We start from the raw sequence: 20,240 nt of genomic DNA on the forward strand, positions 1-20,240 counted from the left end.
TTTACGATTAAAACGTCTGATTAAAGAAAGTCGGTCACCTACGGAAATGAAAAATTGTGTATTTTTCTTTATTCTTGTTGTTGGAATAAGTACATGTGTTAAGCAAGGTAAAGTATTATAACATAGCAGGATGTAATTTTCATAACATGGTTTAGTACTTTCTGGTATACAATCACTTAATTTGTAATAAAGACATCAACATTCTTCTATTTAGGAAAAAAAAGGTTCCGAGAGAACGCATGAACTAACTTGACGTTCGTTCGATTCGTGTAAGAAAAAAAAAGAGAAATGAGTCAACGACTTATTGACACATAATCTATTTCCTTTGAAAACTGTATTTCAATGCTTTCTTTCTAATCCACCTACTAGATTTCTTTCTTTAGCCTTAGTTGGTTGGCTGATAATAATTTTGGCAAGTCTGTCAATTTTGATTATTTTTTTCTTATACAAAACAACCAGAAAGAGTTTTCGTTGTGATGTTCTCTTATCAACATTCGCCTACACACACACGCACACAACATCATGTGTGTTGATTTTTGTGTCTTCTAGCTTTTTTTTTTTTCTTTCTTTCTTTCTTTCTTTCTTTCCCATCGTCTTCCTTACTTGCCACCGATTAGGGGCATCTGGCCCCTGTAAATACGCCACTACGCAGGGGCTGTGCCCCCCCCCCGATCTCTGCATTCATGTCAGTGTGACTTTGATGTTCAATGGAAGCTGGTATCATAAAGTATACGCGGTTTGTTTTGAAATGTATCGAGGCCTATACATCATTACCATGGCAACGGAAATGATCTAGCCGCAGAATGTACTGTTATTGTGCCGAGTTCAGGGTTGGTGATAGGTGAAGATAATACAGATACGAGTGTATGAGATCATAAACCGTATCAAACCTCGCATCCCTGCAGTAAATAACACGGTGTCACACAGTGTCACACAGAATGTGATCACATAGTGGACTATGTGAAAATATTATTCACACTGTTAAAATGATCAAATTTAGCAGTGTAAAAGGAATTTCACACGGTGGCTACCTCTACGGTGGATGTTCACAATGTGTTGGCATAGTGGACTGTATGTTCCACACTGTAGCTCACACTGTGGCACGTATTGTGGAACACCGTGTTTTTCCGTATAGGGATGGCCGTATGCAATGGATGGGAGGGGTTAGAGAGATTTCTAGAAAATCCGTTTTTAATTGCAAATTTATGTAAAAATGTACGAAATCTACGAAGAGATTCGCGGGGTACTGAAAGTCTTCTTTGGAGAATGTCATGGAGAAACATTTATAGAACATACGTTTTTATTGCAAATTATGGAAAATGTGCACCAACTCGTTATGATCGTAAAACACCCCTAAGCCCCCCCCCCCCCCACTTTCATTGACGAGTTCGGTCGCTTCCCCCTCACTTTATGGTTGCCGCGAACCGACTAAACGAATACACGTATTCAAGTATATATAGCTTATATATGTTCGTAGGTGTTTTAGAGAGGTAAAGTTACACGATTTATTCAATTTTTTCATACCACGTGCATTATATCGCATCGCCCTATTCCCAGTCGTTACGAAAAATCTATATAAAAATGCCTCACATGCACCTGACAGTCAATATCGAGGAGGGGATTTATCGATTTAGGCCTTTTTATTTCTTTAAAACGGTTTCTAGTTTCGAACATTTGACGTAATTATTTTCCCGAACCGCCCCCATACAAAACACACACACACACAAACAAACGCGGAGAGCCATGCTATCACAAGGTCTTTAGATGGTAATGTATATAAATAAATAAACAAATAAACACACACACACACACACACCCACGCACACACCCACACACACACACACACACATACATATATATTTATATATATATATATATATATATATATATATATATATATATATACATATATATACATATATAGCAACAATTAAGTTATCATATTATATAGCAACAAATAGTTCTGCAATTCACGAATCTTCCCTGAAGAAGGTAGATGTCTACCAAAAATTTGGAGAGTGAATAAAAGAACTTAATTGTTGGCATTGCAAAAACTGCATTACTCGTGAATTTGTTTCGCATTTCTGATATACTCCACTCTACTTGTCCTAAATTGTCACTCCCGGACCAATCAACTTGATACTTACTGTCCCAGTATAGTCTTCAAGCACAGACCTTGCTTTTAACAATTCGTATAGTGCATAATGCGGAGTCTGAACCGAGTCTGAAGTAGTGAGACTAGATTCACTCTGTATTGTGGCTGGCTCCTATTTCACACATGCTAACGGTGTGTGATCTAGTCTTTGCTCTAGAAATATAAGGGTATGAATAAGCGTCCAATTTGAGTCTGTGTTTGAAGACTGCGTCGAGTCCCAGTGTAGAAAGATCGAGGGTGCTAACTTCCGGGGGTGTGCTCCGGAAGTGATACTCCTCCACAATTATGAGCTGACTGCCCTGGGCCTCCAGTGAACATATTCCTATTAAACTCTTAGTTACCTTTTAAATTGATGTGCAAAATACGCGTTAAAATGGCTGACCCAAATGTCCAAGCGTCCTACATTTGTGGTTTGTCGACTTGATTTTTTATTGACCCGGATTGACCCGGAGCCGGAAGTAGTTCTTGGGGAAAGAAAACGAGAGAAGCAACCTTTGCTTCACATTAAAGGTCAAGTCCACCTCAGAAAAATGTTGATTTGAATCAATAGAGAAAAATCAGACAAGCACAATGCTGAAGATTTCATCAAAATCGGATGTAAAATAAGAAAGTTATGACATTTCAAAGTTTCGCTAATTTTTAACAAAATAGTTATATGAACGAGCCAGTTACATCCAAATGAGAGAGTTGATGATGTCACTCACTCACTATTTCTTTTGTTTTTTATTGTTTGAATTATACAATATTTCAATTTTTACGAATTTGACGATTAGGACCTCCTTGCCTGAAGCACAAAATGTTAGAATAATGGAATTCCACGTGTTCAGGGAGGAATGAAACTTCATTTCACATGACAATGACGAGAAAATAAAAAATATTTCATATTTCAAACAATAAAAAACAAAAGAAATAGTGAATGAATGACATCATCGACTCTCTCATTTGGATGTAGCTGGCTCGTTCATATAACTGTTTTTGTGAAATAAAGCGAAACTTTGAAATGTCATAACTTTCTTATCATACATCCGATTTTGATGAAATTTTCAGTGTTATGCTTGTTGAATTTTTCTCTTTTTATTCAAATCAAGTTTTTGTTGGGGTGGACTTGGGTTTGAAGGGCCTATCTCTCCTCGGATTATTTCTTTAATTCTGATAGGCACGTTTTAATCTGCCCTTTCTCTCCTTTAGTCGATGATTGATTTCCGTCTTCACCGCTGTCGACCATCTACTCCGGATATGTTTACCAATAAATGTTGTTTACTGGCAATCAAGAACCGGAATAAAATCACAAACACAGCTGTGAAAAGTATATTTTAGGCTTTTTCTAGTATTGCTTGGGGGTTGGTTTTACAAAAAAAGAGCTTAACACTCTTTTAAACATATTTAAGAAAAGCAGAAGACAGTTGGTTCGGAAGAGTTGACCTTAAACACGGATCTTAAAGTGACTTCCATAGCTCCAAAATTCAACAACAACAACAACAACACTAACAACTACCACAACAAATGAATGTGATAATTAATGATTGTACAATTCATATTCAAAACGATTATATAAATTGTAAACAAATAAAAATCACAGAGTTCAAATCGAATTCAATAACTTTAACATAATCTTGAATTAAAACAGAATGAGAAAATGGCCAATAAGATAACAGGGAAATAGTATCTTGATACGATGATGATGCGATATTCGTATGGATTCTCAATCATCTTCTTTAACTCAAGATTATTTTTATGATAATGATCTGAAATTCACTTTGCGAATTTATACGATAATCGTATGATTTCCGCATGGATTCGCGATCATCGCGTCCGTCCACTTGTTTAGCGCAAATTTGTACAAACTTTCAAAATCGTTAGATAGTAACCCTTTATTACATCGTAGGGACAACGTAGGAAATCGTACGATAGCCGTAAGTAATGTAAACACAAAATTGTAAGCCGTAGCCTCCTACGATATGGCACCGAAAAAAAATCGCACGAAAGCATGGACCTCCTACCAGAATCTCCATGGTTAGAAAAAAAGGGACTCGAAAGCGCCACTAGTGAGGGGGGGGGGGGGGGGGGGAGTGGCCAAGAGGGCGAACATCCTGTTTTTAAAGCAATACCCCCCTCCCCAATATATATATATATATATATATATATATATATACATTCACAAATATATCATATTAGAAAAAAGAAGCAAGATAAATGAGGTTAAGAAAAAGAAGTCGAAGATAATGTTATTGAAAGAAAATGTGGGGTCGTCTATACCTATTCTGTCATTGATGAAAAAAAGACGACTTCCTCATCTTGTCCCCCCCCCCCCCAGCATAAGGGCATCGCAACTGGTTCACGTACGTGAGCATTGGGAATAGCACAATTCAGTTTATTTTCTGTAGCACCTGTTTGTGTATCATATTTTTTCCTCAATTGTATCACTATAATTTGTAAATTTTGTCAAAATTTTGATTTATTGACGCCCGTAGGTTATTGTTCATGTCAGGATTGGTATAAAACGTAATTGAATGACGTCACAGATTGTCAAGGAGTGCATGTGGAAGTCGAGAAATTTGAAAGAATGTATGCGCAAAGAGTGACAATGACAGGTGTAGAGGAAAAAGAAGGGAAGGGGGGGGGGTGGTGAATGGAAGATGTACAGGAAAACTGTGTTAAAGAAAAGATCAAGAGCAAATCAGAGAGAGAAAGAGACAGAGGAGGGAGGAGTAGAGAGGGATGGGGGGGGGTAGACACAATAAAGGGAGAGAGAGAGGGGGAAGGGCTATTTGAAGGTAGTTAATGGGAGAGAGAGGGGAGGGGTGGGAGCAGGTTGGATACTAAGCCAAGTATTCTTTCGAGGATTTCAGAAAGAAAAAAAAAACGGACAGATAGAGTGAGTGTGAGAGAGAGAAGGAGAGAGAGGGTGGAGAGAAGGGATAGAGGGAGTGTGTGTGTGTGTGTGTGAAAATGACGAGGGTGGGGGAGGCCGGAGACAGTTAGCCCGTTAACCTCGTTATCTTTCACTCAGTCACTTGTCAACGTGCAAGAATGTTTTTTTTTTAAATCATAATATTTGTTTAACCACCTGGTCTTTCTAGAATATGATTTACACCACGTCAGACCTATTTTTCTCCTCCCTTTTTGAATCGTCAGGAGAAAAACAACGACAGGACTTCAAATGATCAGACATCTCTCTGTTGAAACATGACTTAAACAGGTTCTATCAAGAAATAAAAATCAAATAAAAAATTTGATAGAATCAGAATGAATTAGAGAAAGAAGGCAGTATTTTTAATGACCAGAACGTGACCGGTAAAATTGATTGTTAGGTTTTGTAGAGGTATATCTGATATCTTTTGAGTTTCATAGAAGATAGGAAAATCAACATGGTTACTGTTAATCGATGATGAATCTACTTGTCACGTTTAAAACACATTGCTGACATTAAGTCATTCCTATCATCATAAACATCAGCATCATCAATGTCAGTATCGACATCGTATCATTCTCCATTCCTGGCTCTTTTTCCATTTTCTTCTTTTCCTTCCTAATTTTCTTCTTCTTATTCTTCTTCTCATAGTCGTCGTCATCATCATCATCACTACCACCATCGTCGTCGTTGTTATCATAATCATCATCATCCCCTCCTCATCATCCTTCTCCTCCTCCTCCTCATCATCATCACCATCATCATTATCATCCCCCTCCTCCACCTTCTCCTCATCATCATCATCGTCATCCCCCTCCTCCTCATCATCCTTCTCTTCTTCCTCATCACCATCATCATCATCATCCTCATCATCCCCCTCCTCCTCCTCATCATCCTTCTCCTCCTCCTCCTCCTCATCATCATCCTTCTTCTCCTCCTCATCATCACCATCATCATCATCGTCATCCCCCTCCTCCTCATCATCATCCTTCTTCTCCTCCTCCTCATCATCACCATCATCATCATCGTCATCCCCCTCCTCCTCATCATCATCCTTCTCCTCCTCATCATCACCATCATCATCATCGTCATCCCCCTCCTCCTCATCATCATCCTTCTCCTCCTCCTCCTCATCACCATCATCATCATCGTCATCCCCCTCCTCCTCATCATCATCCTTCTTCTTCTCCTCCTCATCATCACCATCATCATCATCGTCATCCCCCTCCTCCTCATCATCATCCTTCTTCTCCTCCTCCTCATCATCACCATCATCATCATCGTCATCCCCCTCCTCCTCATCATCATCCTTCTTCTCCTCCTCCTCATCATCATCACCATCATCATTGTCATCCCCCCCTCCTCATCATCCTTCTCCTCATCGTCATATCATCATTATCGCCGCTAAAAAAACAATTCCGAATAGTAAACAGACTCGAATAGTAGTGTGCATTGGCTCATGACTTTATTGCATTAAAGACCAAGTAAAAAGAATACAAGATTAATATTTCAAAAATATTCAAGACATTGGAATGATATCAATTATCAACAATCTTTACCTTAATTCACTAATCAATTACGTCTTCATATTACGATTGTTTATACATATGATTACGCATTGCAATATCACCTTTCATATCACATTTTGCACTGATTCCCTTTTCTCTTCAGAAAAACACAACAAACATTGACGGACTAAAAAATCATAGTTCCCCTCCAAATCGCAACCAACCAATGACCATTATCATATTCCACTGCCTATCTAAAATCTTTCCCAAGCATGATCAAGAAAACATTTCAAAAATCTTGTCGACCATGAATACAAAATGGATCGATATTTGCCCCCTAAAGTAATTGACAACCCCCCCCCAAAAAAAAAAAGAGAGAGAGAGAGAGAGGGAAATATATCAATAAAATAAACAAACTTATCAACACCAAAACTGTAGACATTTGCCCCTCGAGAATTTGACTATCCCCGACCATCAAAGTTTCAAAATCTCCACATGGGGGGGGGGGTTCTCTCACACCCCGCAAATCTCTAAAATGTACGGGCCTGCAAGCTCAAACTATTCACGAAGGAGGCCAAGAGCGTTATCGATCAAAGTAGAGCGGCTCCGTACACAATGCCCATCTTGGCCGAACCGGCAGCGATTCTTTTTTCCTCGTCAGTACTTGTGTACCTGACCCGAGAGGGCAGTATAACGTAGCCGTAACTTATTTCATGAATAAGTGTATGGGAATGACGATATAATAGAGTTTATTTAGTCAGACTACGCCTCATGAATATTCATTGCGACACGACGCGTTAAAATAGTGTAATTTCGGACCCATCTGTCAGCTCGATTGGTTGGGCTGAATCAGTAAGCCAATCCTGCAGTTATTCGTTGACGCATGTTCGAGTCTCGCCTAAAACGATTAAAATAAAATGAAATAAAAATAAAAAAATTGAGGCCAGACTCGGAAAAATACAATTCCAAGATTTGAAGTCTGATTCAAAGCCTACAAAAAAGCCCTCTCGAGTCGGGTGCACAAGCTGACCTAAAAAAAAAAATCGCGAATCGGCACACAATAGGATTGATGGTGATTGGACATGGTCGCGTTCTCTACTCGGCAGTGGAAACCGGCCATAAAATCAAATTTGAGATATTTTGAAAATCAGATAAATGATCAAATCAGATTTACAAAAAACATACTGTTTGTAATTATTGGTAACTGCCAAAAACAAAGCATAAAAAGTTCATTTTTGTATTACTTACTTTCTTTTCATTCAGTAAAATTCGGATTATACATTTATAGTCTCTTTTATAGAACCCTAAGCACAGGTTCATGATATATATATATATATAGCTTATGTAAAAAGTCTTTATGATTTTACATGACTGAATCTTATGAATAGATCATATCATCAATAATCCATTAGGAAAAACCCACAGTGATACAGAGACAGCGGTTCAATTTAAGCACTTTTCATAAAAATTGATTTTGAAAATGACACTTGACGATTTCTTTTACTTAAATTTGACAAGATGTATTAAAATCGTTACACGAAAACAGTTATTTGTGCATATAATTGATAGAGAGTTTTCGCATCCAGTACGCAGACGCTTTCAACGTTCAGAATTGATAATGCCCATCAAATCACAATGAACGGCTTATTGGCGATTGTCGAAAATTGGTGAACCGAGACAGCAGATCGTCCTAAGAATCGGAACAGACGAAAAATTGAAAATATGTCGTTGTCCGGAGTCCAGGACGACACTGCTGTTTTGATTTCCTGATTTTCGACAAAGGCCTCTTTGTAATTAAGGGATTTCGACAATAGATTTCCAGCGTTCTAGAAAGCGTCAGGATAGTGGTTGTGAAAACTCCTGATTAAACAAACGTACATACAAATATTTGGCTTTATTTAGAGACTGTGCCGAGTCTTTCCTGTAACAAACTTTATAGGAAAATGAAAATTTAACATTAAACTGTTACTACTATTATTGTACTACTACATGTACTAGTTGTACTTTTACTACTACTACTTCTACTACTGCTTCTACTACTACTTCTACTACTACTTCTACTACTACTGCTACTACTACTACTATTAATACTACTGCTACTGCTACTACTACTACTACTATTACCACTATTGATACTACTACTACTTCTATTATTTATCTTTTTTTATTTCCTTCTTATTATTTCCGCTTCTGAAATTACTTATATTACACATGGTGATCATGATATGAAATCAATAGTAATAATAATAATAATAATAATAATAATAATAATAGTTATAATAATAATAATAATAACAAAAATAATGATGATAATAATAATAGCAACAACAACAACAATAATAACAAAATAATAATAATAATTATGGCAAATATGGGTAATTATAACAATTCTAACAATCACATTTAAGTATAGCAAGACAACAACATTAGTCATTTTAATGATTTCATAGATGAATGTTTAAACAAAACTTGCATGCCAAATATTGGAATCATATACAGATATCATTGATTATAAAGTTACAATACATTCGCTTAATCATTGATGGAAAGATGTTTATTTACGAGTACAATATATAATTGAAAGCGAACTTACTGATAATTTCAGTTTGCACTTCTATAGCGATGCATTTGCCACGCAGTGCAATCACACACGAGAAAAAAGTTCTGATCATGTTCGCAGTATTAAGCAAAATTATAGAGATACATTCCCTCATCGAAAAAACCAACAGTAACTATTTAATGCCCAACTCTCTTCCAGCCATAAACGATTTCGTGAATATATGGCAGCCCTGCCATTTTATTGGGCAAGGGAGGGGGGGGGTGACTTGAATACACACCTCACGCTGTATTTAAAGACAATAGTTTAAAAAAATGACAAAGAAATAATTATCGCATTTCAAATTAAGTTGCTGTTCTGCATTAATTTAGTCCTTAAATGCCAAGTGTTCACGATAAACAAAATTGTAGATATTCGCACGATTTTACAGGACTAATCGATTCATTAGGCATGCACGTTCCGAATGATTAAAACATGATATTGTCTCCGATTAAGTTTGATTAAATTTTCAGTTTTACAAATTGTCAAATAAAGTCAAATAAAACTTTGAAAATCTACCACAGACTTTTGAAAATTAACGACAGACTTATGTGCGTTTTCCCCAACTATTTGACGCTTGTATCATATATCATAGCGTCATCAAGGTCATTTGATAATTTTCTTTTAAATTTGGTATTCGACGACACCACCCACTACGCGCGGCTAAGCGCACCCACACTCTCTAACCATCAAATTAGGTATCGTTCTCCGATAAAAAGTGCTATCGTCTCCGGAATTTATGAGCATCTGAACGTCGCCGAGACGTTTTGGTGTACAGCAAGGCATGAGACGCATGCGTATGCTACTATTTGATTCCCTCATCGTGTGCGCGTAAAAGATGCTGGAATGATTAAAGATGGGGCTAGTACCTGAATCGCAGGACCCCCGACAGTAGTTCAGTCGGATATTAGCCGGAGCGATGAGCCAATTCCAATTCAAATCATCTCTGGAAACGGAGAAGGGTTGCAAACAACAGGCTGTCGGATTATTCGACTGGCACTCGATGCCGCGGCGCGTACGCCGACGGTGCGCGTCTTCGCGCGTCACCACGCTAACCTCTAACACAGCGCCGGCAGCGAGATCGACGGTCGGTTGGGCGGGGTCTGGAATGACTTCCATTACCACCGACGACTCCCTAGCTGACCACCGACTCGATGACAAATCGATGCTTATCCAACCCCCTGGCGATGGCGTACTCTCCATGCGATGGACGCCGACGACATTCGTGCCGAAATATTTTCGATATAACCGTTGGATGACGAACAGTGACCCGGTGGTGGCGCTCGACGAGTTTGTGATACCGAGCCAGAGTTTTCCCCTGACAGAGTTGGCCCGTTGAACGTCAGCTGGTATGACGAAACTGAGTTTGACCTTATGCTCGTTGCCATAGCCACCTATCTCACCTGCATGATGTAAACAAAGAGAGAGAGAGAGAGAGAGAGAGAGAGAGAGCGAAAAAAAAGGAATAGTGAGATTTTTTTTTTGCCTGCAGCTGAAATTCGATCCATGATTATGTAAAAAGAAAAGCTAGTTCCTACAAGCTAACGTAGTTATCGAAAAAGGACGATATAAAACACCCAGGACTTAAGTATTTACTACAATCATAAAGACTGAATCGTAGAAAGCATAGCTATGACGCAATAAAAAAAAACTAAGAGATGACGTACGTTTCTATGAGCGTCGTCGACATGCTTATCACTCCCTTCAATTATTTATGTCATGAGGCATTTACTATTTATAAGCAGACATAAGTTGTTTCTCTTTTTGACGAAATACTATTTTGTTTTTGCTTATATTCCTTGAATTGTATATTTGTTTTGTATTATTTTGTACTTCTTGTTTTGAACAAAATATTGGTGAATGCCAGAAACGTTCTGATAAATTCACCTCATGATAAATCGGCTAACTCTCTTTTGCTTCGAGTGGAAGTTACTTTCTAGATGACGAAATATGGCATTACTTGCTTTCCATACTTCAGATTGACAAAATAAATGCCGCCTCTTTAAGATCAAGCCTATAGCTTCGTAAGATACACGAGTGGACAATCAAGTACGAAATAAAGAGTTTAGGTTTATTTCCTTATCAATGACAATCATGATTTGGCATTAAATCTGGATGATTTCAAGTAAGGTGTCGAAATCTGTGTTGGTGTTGTGACAACACTAACGCCAGCCACCACACCGTACTTGAAATGAGGCTGGTGTTGGGATTGACCACTGAAAATATGGCGTATATCCGGCAGTTCGTGTTGAATACTGGTGTTGAATGTTGTCTGCTGAACCGAGCATTACAGGTGGTGCTGACAATCTACTAGTAATATCTCCATTCTCCAACACCAACCACCAGGGTTTGGGAAAATCGTGATTTCAACAAGTTCGGTGTTGGTGTTAGGGATTTGAACCACAGGAACAGGATGAAACATTCCCGTAAATTTAGCTATTATAGTTAAAATGAGTACAAATCATCATAGCTTTATACATTTCAATGAACAATAATATTTATTCATTTTGGAATCTTGGAGGGATTTAAGCCTTTGCATTCTGTATGGTGATATTTTACTGCAATTTCTCATTGATTTTCAATCGTCTTCGAGACTTCTCGCGTGCGTCAAGTTAAGATGCAGCGCTGCGCAGATACGTGACGTCATGGGCTTTCGATAACACGATCTGTATCGTTCTTCTGAACCCAGCTCAGAATTGTGCTGGAGCTTGGTTCAGAAGTCTTTTCACGCTCTCAACACGAACACCGAACACCATACTTGGAATCGACCGCTCTGCGCATGCTGTCATGTGAACGCTCGATATCTCGCGCTTTAGTCACACCAAACCGATCGATGGTATGTCATTAGAAATAACGTAATTGCTTTGGTTGATCTGGAATTTGTTTTGCCGACATGACTGTCACATGACGGGGTATCTCGCTGAGTGACGAAATGCTTGAAACCAAACGAATTTGGGAATTCGCCAGGGTGCGAGAAATGTTTCCAAACAGGATGCCAGAAAGCTCTATATTGTTGCAGTATTTTCAAACACACACACAAAAAAACATTTGCGAACTTGTTTTAACGACTGACAGACCTATATATTTTAAAGGAACAATGAGACATATCGAACAAGATTACAATAGCGAATAAGTTCCCAGATGTGTCCCATGATCAATGTATCCATATAAGAGGACTCACGAATGTCATGTCAACATTAGCGAGTTTTTGCACAGCCACGCAGAACGAGTTCTAGAACACAGTAAATATATTGTAATGCCCGTCAATTGACAATGAACGGCTGGGAGGTATTTGTCGGATATTGGTGAAACGGAATAACAAATTGCAAATGTCGTTTGAGTCCAAGACGAAACTACTTTTTTGCTGTCACCAATGGTCGACAAAGACTTCATGGTTGCTCATTGTCATAAAGGTTGTGTGACAATACATTTCTATGTTCTTAAAAGCGTTCTGCGTGGAGGTGGGGTGGTGCAAAATCTACGCTGTGGCAATCGTGCCTATCCCTGAGAAGTCCAATGTGACATTGGAAGAAAAAGTACAATTACCTTAACTCCTAAAATTCGAAATCATCTTCGAATAGTTCTAACGTTTGATATATCATCTCACACAATCGTAATATTATGCTCTTTGATATAGTTGCTACAGTAATACGTATTTTTCTATTCTGCATCTATCAACCAGTTAAATGTGTGTTACGAAAGACAATGGGTGATTTCAAGTCCAGTGTTGGCCTTTGTGTTGGTGTTGAATTTTGGATTGCTTCCCCTAGCTCCAAAACCTATTTAGAGTTTGTAAAACTGATCCAGATCACATTATTGACATCTCAACAACTAGTGAGCGACTTTTCGGGACCATCTTCTTTGTTTGTATGTTTGATGTTATAGTCGTGTAAAAATTGACCCAGCACCAACACCAAAGGATCAACACTGAACTTGAAATCACCCAATAGCGAAGTTTCGCAATTACAACCGGGATGGATTCTACAACATAATAAATCTATTGAAAATGCCCGTCAAATCATAATAAACAACTGGCAGTTCTTTGTCGAAAATTGGTGAAACAGAACTGCAGTTTCGTCGTAACTTTCGGAGCTGACGATAAATTGCAAAATATGTCATTTGCCCAGAGTCACGTCGGACGAAACTATTGCTCTGATTTACCAACTCTCGACAAAGATGGCTTTGCTAGGAAGGACACTTGATAATAGATTTTCTATGTTCCCGAAAGTGTCGTGCGCCGTGGAAGCGGAAATCTATTTAGTAGTTTTCACACCGTGACGTAGAACGCTTCCAAGTACATTTAGAAATATATCGTCAAATGCCCTTCTTGACAAAGAGCAATCAAGGACTCTCTTTGTCTAAAAATTTGTGAATCAAATCAGCAGTTTCGTAATGGACTCTGAAAAAACCCCAGCATATTTGCAATTTTTCGTCAGTTCCGAAACTCAAGACGGAATTGCTGTTCCGGTTGATCATTTTTTTGACAAAGACCCGCAAGTGTTTACAATAATTTAATGAGTTTAAATAAAATTACTTTTACTGTGTTCTCGTCGTGCGCCGCAGTTACCAAAATTCACTTTAAAAAATATCTTTATGATTCCATGACACTATCTCTTACATTTGCCCTATTTTAACAACTTAAAATCAATCATGTCTATATCTTACCTGCAACGCCTACTATTAGTTGCTTGTTGGTTTTCTCGACGTCATGCTCGTAATCTTCGTCATCGTCTATTTCGTACTTTTCTGATTCGCTAAAAATTTTCTCAATAAACTTCGGGTCAACGTTCGGAGTATCACCTTTGACGAGCGGCGGAGACTGGAGGTGCAAGGCATCCAGGATGTGCTTCTTGAGAGCTTGAATGCGGTATTCCTTCTCAGCCGCAGACATCTTCGTCGACAACGACCCCTGATCATCGACATCGGTTTTTATTGTATTCCGCGTACGACAGTTCGGGCAGGGGAACGATGTGTCTAGATGTTGCGGTGGATGAGATGACGTCGAAAATGAGGATGATGTCAGGGGATCGAACGACGAAGGCTGATGATCCCCATGCAACTCGTTTGAATGAGACGATGACGTCTTAGTTAAATGTAGATTATTCGAACCCGACGACGATATCGGTGGTGAGGTAATGACCTCGGTGGAAGGGGGTATTCTGCGACGAGGCGAATCATGAAGGCCGTTGCCTCCGAATATTCGGAGCTTTGGCCAGCTGGCTGGGAGGCGGGCTGGAGAAGCCGAAAGATGGATGCAGTTGCATAGCAACACAAAACAGAAGATGGATAACTGGAAGGGATGCGATCCGCTAACAGTGTACATAGTCAATATGTTTAGATACCTCAAGGAAAATCAACTCGCTTCTACCAACGTTATAATCGTTCTTCAGGCGGACTTCAAATCTTTCGTTGTAGTTTCCCCAAATATATATCACTACGAAGGTGTTGTTATCATGGCTATTGAATTCTCTCGATTGAACGCTCGTAGTAGTGCGTTAACGAGGGCTAAAATATAACTTTGAAATTCGAAACGCAAGATCTTCGAACTTCTAAATTGCTACCATACCGGGAAGGCGTACTGGTGGTGATTAAGGAGATGCAGTAGGTTAAGACAAGGTGTGAAGAAACAATGGAACCCCTCGGTATCCATGTCTCTCGCTTACGACTCGCTAAGGCAAAGTGATACAATTACAGGAGCGCATTCCGCTTTAGATTCCCCCAATGTTTTTCACCTTGATCGGGTTTTACGTCGCCGCCCACCCTATTTCACTCCTATTTAAACTCGTTGTTTTGATGACAATTGGGAGGGATGAAAGACAAGCGAGTCGTTTAGCATTGACAAAGACCGAGCGGAATCGGGGGAGAAAGAAGTTAGAGATGGAGAGACGGGAAGAGAGCGGGGATGGATGTTACGAATGAGTACACGTGAAGGAGGGTGAGGATTGATATTCATGACTTTTGTGAAATTTTTCCATGCTGCTACATACCATCACGTTAGGTGAAGGTTCTCCCACGAGAGAAATGTGACAGCCGTAGTACATTACAGTTCACCTTAACCCCACAGAGATGACAAGCGAAACAGATTACACCTTCCTATTGTTACTCGAAGACAGGAAAATAATACAAAAGGGGAGAGTGAGCGATGAACGGAGAGAATACAGAAATAGTTGGGAGCGTGCGTGTCGGAGGGTTTTTTGTTTGGAGCGTGAATGTTTTGTATACGTGTGTGCGAGAGAGAGGGAAGGGGAGAAGGAGTGAGTGAGCGATGCACACACACATATAAATATATCTATATATGTGTGCGTATATAGATGCAAAGGCTGGGAGAGAGAGAGGGGGGGGGGGGGTGAGAGAATTAGATCCTGAAACAATATTCAAGGATGAGGAAGAGACAGAGCCACCACAGGAAAGTGGGGCGCCCTTCCGTCAAAAAGTTTAAATTCGAAACGAAATATTTCCGTACATGGTAATTCATCAGGCCCATGTTTATAAATCATAAAAAAAGGAATGTGAGTTGAACAAAAATACACATTGTTAAAAACATGCGAAAGCAAAATGAAAAAAAAAATAGTTAAAGCCGGATATAATTTGTTTAAAACTCTTCACACCAAAAGAAGGCGCAAAAAAGAACAACCAGACTAGTCCATAAATGGACATAAACATTAACCCACCTCTCTCCGAACCTCGCCATATATAACTAAAACCCTCATCATGCTCATGATGAGGAAAGTTAGAAATTGAGGTTAATCACATTTGCAATGTCAGTTTGGTTTGAATTTAGTCTAACCACAAACTAAGGGGGGTAAAATAAACTTTATAGCGAACAAATGAATGTATAATGACAGAAAAGTGGGTATGGTCTACACTGCTTGCTGTGTGCCAGAAAGGCGTTAACACCGTGGAAAACATTTTCGTTAATGCCCTTCTGGTCCCGCCGGGTAGATTTCCATGCAACATTTTCACCCTTGTGGTTGGCAGGAATAAATTGGACTTGGGATTTTTCTGATCAAAACAACGTTTTAGCGGTTTCAACCGCAAAAAGTTCAAGCTCGAACCACGTACGACGCAAGGTTCCGAAACATTGAATAAATAAGAGAAGTCCCATTCCTTTTCAAAACAATGGCAAAGAGAAAAAAAATAGATGTTTGGTTTTCTGGCCTGATTTGATTAATATTTCTCGTCCCGTCAGAAAATGTGTGGCTCTCATACCTTAGCAGGTGAAATATACATCGCACATGACCAGTTTGGCATGTGTTCAAAACATGTCAGTAACACTCCAGTATCGCGCACACGCACAACCACACTATCCACACACCCACACACCCACCCTCACAAACACCAACACTCGTTTGGTATCCTTTCTTTTGGGTTCAAACATTTTCTGATACAGGGGCCACCGAACAAGTTTGAAATGGTGCGTGTGCGTGTGTGCGTGAAGGTGGGTGTGTGTGTAAGGGGTGGGGTTGCTGAATATGCATAATATGATAATGATAATACGATCACGTTGTTGTACACACGTTTAACTGGAAAATATGGGACCCCAGCGAAATAGGCTAGCTCTTCTGCGAAAAAAAACCGAAAACAAGCATTTGCGTAAGACATGGAAGAAGAATTGCAACAAAAAATTATTTGTCAATACCTGTCCAAAGCTGCACCACAAAAAATGAATGATGGCAATTGCAGAGCCAGCATTGGGAATGTTGGTAGAATGACATTGACACACCCTTTCACTCCTAGCCCACAAGGTTTACATTCATTTGGTCCAATTGCCAACTTGCCTACTATAATTTGGTCTACCATCAGTTCGTCCAATATCCAAATGGTCTAGTTGCCATTTCGTCTAATATAACCAGTTGGTCCAATAGCCATATAGTCCATATACCATTTGGTCTAATTAGACTAAGAGGTAATTGTCCAAAATGAATGAAAATAAAACGGGTTAGACCAACTTGTTATGAGGCCAAATGGCCATAGACGAACTGGTGATTAGAGGAAGTAATGAATGGACCAAATCGAGATGTTGATGGATAAAATGGCATTAGACTAAATGAAGGTAGACCATTTGGTGAGTGACGAGTTGGCAGTGGACGAATTGGCAATTTAACGCCCAAAATGGAGGGAAGGGGAGGGTGAATTAAGGAAAAAAATACAAAAAGACAGATTTGATGCTGGTCTTCTTTTCTGGAATGACTCAATCAATGAATGAATGAATGAATCAATCAATCAATCAATCAATCAATCAGTCAGTCAATCAACTAATTGCTTTTGATTCAATCACTTATACACTAATGAAATTCTTTATTCAAACAGTGCTATACAACTTACCCCTTTATATCCCTCCCTCCCCTTTTCACTCTCTTTCATAGATCTTGGCTCGTCTCTCTCTCTCTCTCTCCTCCCCACCTTCCTTCACTCTCTTCCCATCTCCTAGGTCGGAAGAATTTTCTAACCACATAGTCCAAGATCAAGGTCACGTCAAATCTTGATCCAAAAACACCTTGTATTTCTTAGAATTTCACAATCAATCTTTTTTTCCGTGACGCACGCAACCCGCGATTTGTCAGAGTAAACTAACCCGCCAGGGCACCATGAGAGGCATTTATTATTCCAATGAAATGTACAAAATGAAATATATCATCACGTGATTGTTTATAAAACTGTCATTCCATTTAAACATTCGATGTATATGAAGCGACGTACGATATACATTTTTGGATGATCTTGAAGCGATTTGAAATAACTTAAAAAATAAATCAATGGAGGGGAATATTAATGTCATTCTAAATGTCTCTCTGCTCATTGCCGAGTCCTCAGTGAACCCCTCCGAACAAGTTTCCGGTCTGTTGAAGTCCATGGTTCAAGGTATGTGATTATCGTTACGGATTTCTCCCGATCTCCCTTATGTGACTTTAATCATGTTCAAACGTGGGTTCTTAGTCGGAGTAAGATTTTATTACGCAGAAATTAAAGTTCCAAAGATATTTTTTTATCTTCTCACGACCCAGTGTCCACACGAGCGATCAAGATAGAAACTCCGACTAGTTTGCCACGACCTTCGTATCACAGAGTAACTTCCAGAGTTGGTAGCGTCGTTTACGACATAAAACGCACAAGAGCTGACCGCTAGCCGTCAATACAAAATGAGTAATATTTATAAAGACGCCATATTGTGGATTAAATAATAATTAAAACCAAAAGAAATAATGATTAAAACCAAAAGGTATAATGAAGCTACGCGGATGGTGAATTGTATTTATCTATTATTCATTATTTTTCTGTTGAATTTTTGAAATTTAGCTAAGATTCAGCCTACACCTGCCTTACAACAACAACATCATACGAGCAATTCACGATGTTAGGACTACTTATTTTATATATTTCGTCCTCGATCCAGCAGCTTTATACAAGAGTCAATTCTGCATAATGTGAATGGGCTCAAAGTCACAGGTTTCTGACAAACTATATTTTAGACAAAAAGTTTGTGCAGATTCAGGGCCCTGAACGATTTATAAATTGGAGGTGCTGGTAAATTTGTTCAGAAAAACTTCACTTCAAGATGAAAGGGATTTAAATGAGAAGAATTTTTTGAAAAACACCCCCCCAAAAAAAAGAAATAAAGCTCTTGCTCCTAAAATCTCTGTCATTTGGGAGCAATAACCTTTTTTTATGCTTGTCAATCTGATTTCCCAGGGGATGATGCCTATGGTAAATTACATACGCAACACCCCCCTTGATAAATCTTGAGGGGTGCTTCAGCCTCCCCATCATACCCGCTTCCCAGTGCCATGCGCAGAATTGTATGACTGGACAAATTTGTTTCTTGCTTCATAAGGAATGGGGGATATGCGTGAATTATAATCATGTACATGGTCATGTGATCAACTACAAAAACGATAAAGGTGGGGATTGTCAAAAAGATTGTGAACAAAAGTATCGCGACGAATCGATCGTCTTTGAAAAGACATTCTGATTTTTTTTTCAAAAGCGATACCCCACAATCCTTTCGCCGATATAGCGCCATGGACCTAATAGGTCCATGAATGTAAGCTTTCCAAACAACGCATGTTTTGTCCTTTACTTACGATGCTTATTCTTGTTGAAGCTCACCATCTTTGTTAACAATATTTTTGTTGATGAAACCTTATAACCTAGGGCCTATCTGCTAAATATCATTATCAACTAGTAACAAGTCAAAGTCTGTGTTAGTGAAATACTCCTGGGTGTTTCCAAAAGGAGTTAAGTGTGACTTATTTAGGGGGCGTTGCAAGAAAATATTTGCAATCAAATGCATATCTTATGTTGCCAATATGAACCCGATAGATCAATTTTAATCGTAGCAAATCAAATTACACTCCTTGTTTCCAGATTAGCAATCAAACGCATATTCGCAATTACTTTCAGGATCGAGTTATGACTGATTTAGGGACAGAAAATATCGTGCATAAAGTCTCTTGCAACGCCCCGATTACAGTCGCACTTAAATTTGAACGCGGCATACAATTAAGGCATCATCGCATTGGTCAAATCTCACCGTGTGATGTTTTGAATTATCGTACGAATACCTATGTTCAAATATGTGACTACGCTTTTATCCTTATCAGAATAAAAGCGAATTTAATGAGGCCAAAGCATTTGTACTATTGGCTACGCTTTAAAACCTATTTGGCCTTTACTCCATAATAGAGGCTTGCAACTATACAAAAAAAATATTTTACTATTACAGCTATTTTGAACCTCAAATATAAAGATACTTTTCGTTTACATTCTTAGAAAATCAGCAAAATGCGTTTTGTTCCAAAATCGGATATTGGACCATTCCTGAGGTGTGTGGTGGCCTAACTCTATGCAATACACCCGCCACTGGGTTCTTGTCTTCCAAAGAGCTGAAACTGACCCAACCGCTCTCAATTTTGGCAAGCTATCAATAATCGAGGTATTCACGCTGATTAACAAAAAGAAGTCCACTGATTGGTAAGCATGAAGGAGTGTTCGCCACATTGAGAGAACATTTTTCAACGGTTTTAATTATGCATCCTAGATGATGGTGTCGATGGTTTTTTACGATTGCAA

The 20,240-nt window shown here is 38.9% G+C and overlaps 1 protein-coding gene across 1 annotated transcript; it reads right to left on the reverse strand.

Moving 5' to 3' along the window:
* Nucleotides 1-9,691: 9,691 nt before the first annotated feature.
* Nucleotides 9,692-14,842, reverse strand: LOC121423561 (growth/differentiation factor 8-like). The gene is made up of 2 exons (XM_041618913.1): nucleotides 13,836-14,842; nucleotides 9,692-10,573 (listed from the first exon to the last, which is right to left on the reverse strand). Exons 1-2 carry the CDS (start codon nucleotides 14,491-14,493, stop codon nucleotides 9,834-9,836), a joined length of 1,398 nt encoding a protein of 465 aa, XP_041474847.1. The 5' UTR covers nucleotides 14,494-14,842; the 3' UTR covers nucleotides 9,692-9,833.
* Between the last annotated feature and the right edge of the window lie 5,398 nt (nucleotides 14,843-20,240).

The sequence above is a fragment of the Lytechinus variegatus genome, chromosome 11, assembly GCF_018143015.1.
Source record: "Lytechinus variegatus isolate NC3 chromosome 11, Lvar_3.0, whole genome shotgun sequence".
NCBI lineage: Eukaryota > Metazoa > Echinodermata > Echinoidea > Temnopleuroida > Toxopneustidae > Lytechinus > Lytechinus variegatus.

What these genes read in the sequence shown, in the direction of transcription:
- LOC121423561 (XM_041618913.1), bottom strand. Translation starts at nt 14,493, where the DNA reads ATGTACACTGTTAGCGGATCGCATCCCTTCCAGTTATCCATCTTCTGT. An exon ending in ACTAATAGTAGGCGTTGCAG is followed by an intron (nt 10,574 to 13,835) that starts GTAAGATATAGA and finishes TACATCATGCAG; the next exon opens with GTGAGATAGGTGGCTATGGC.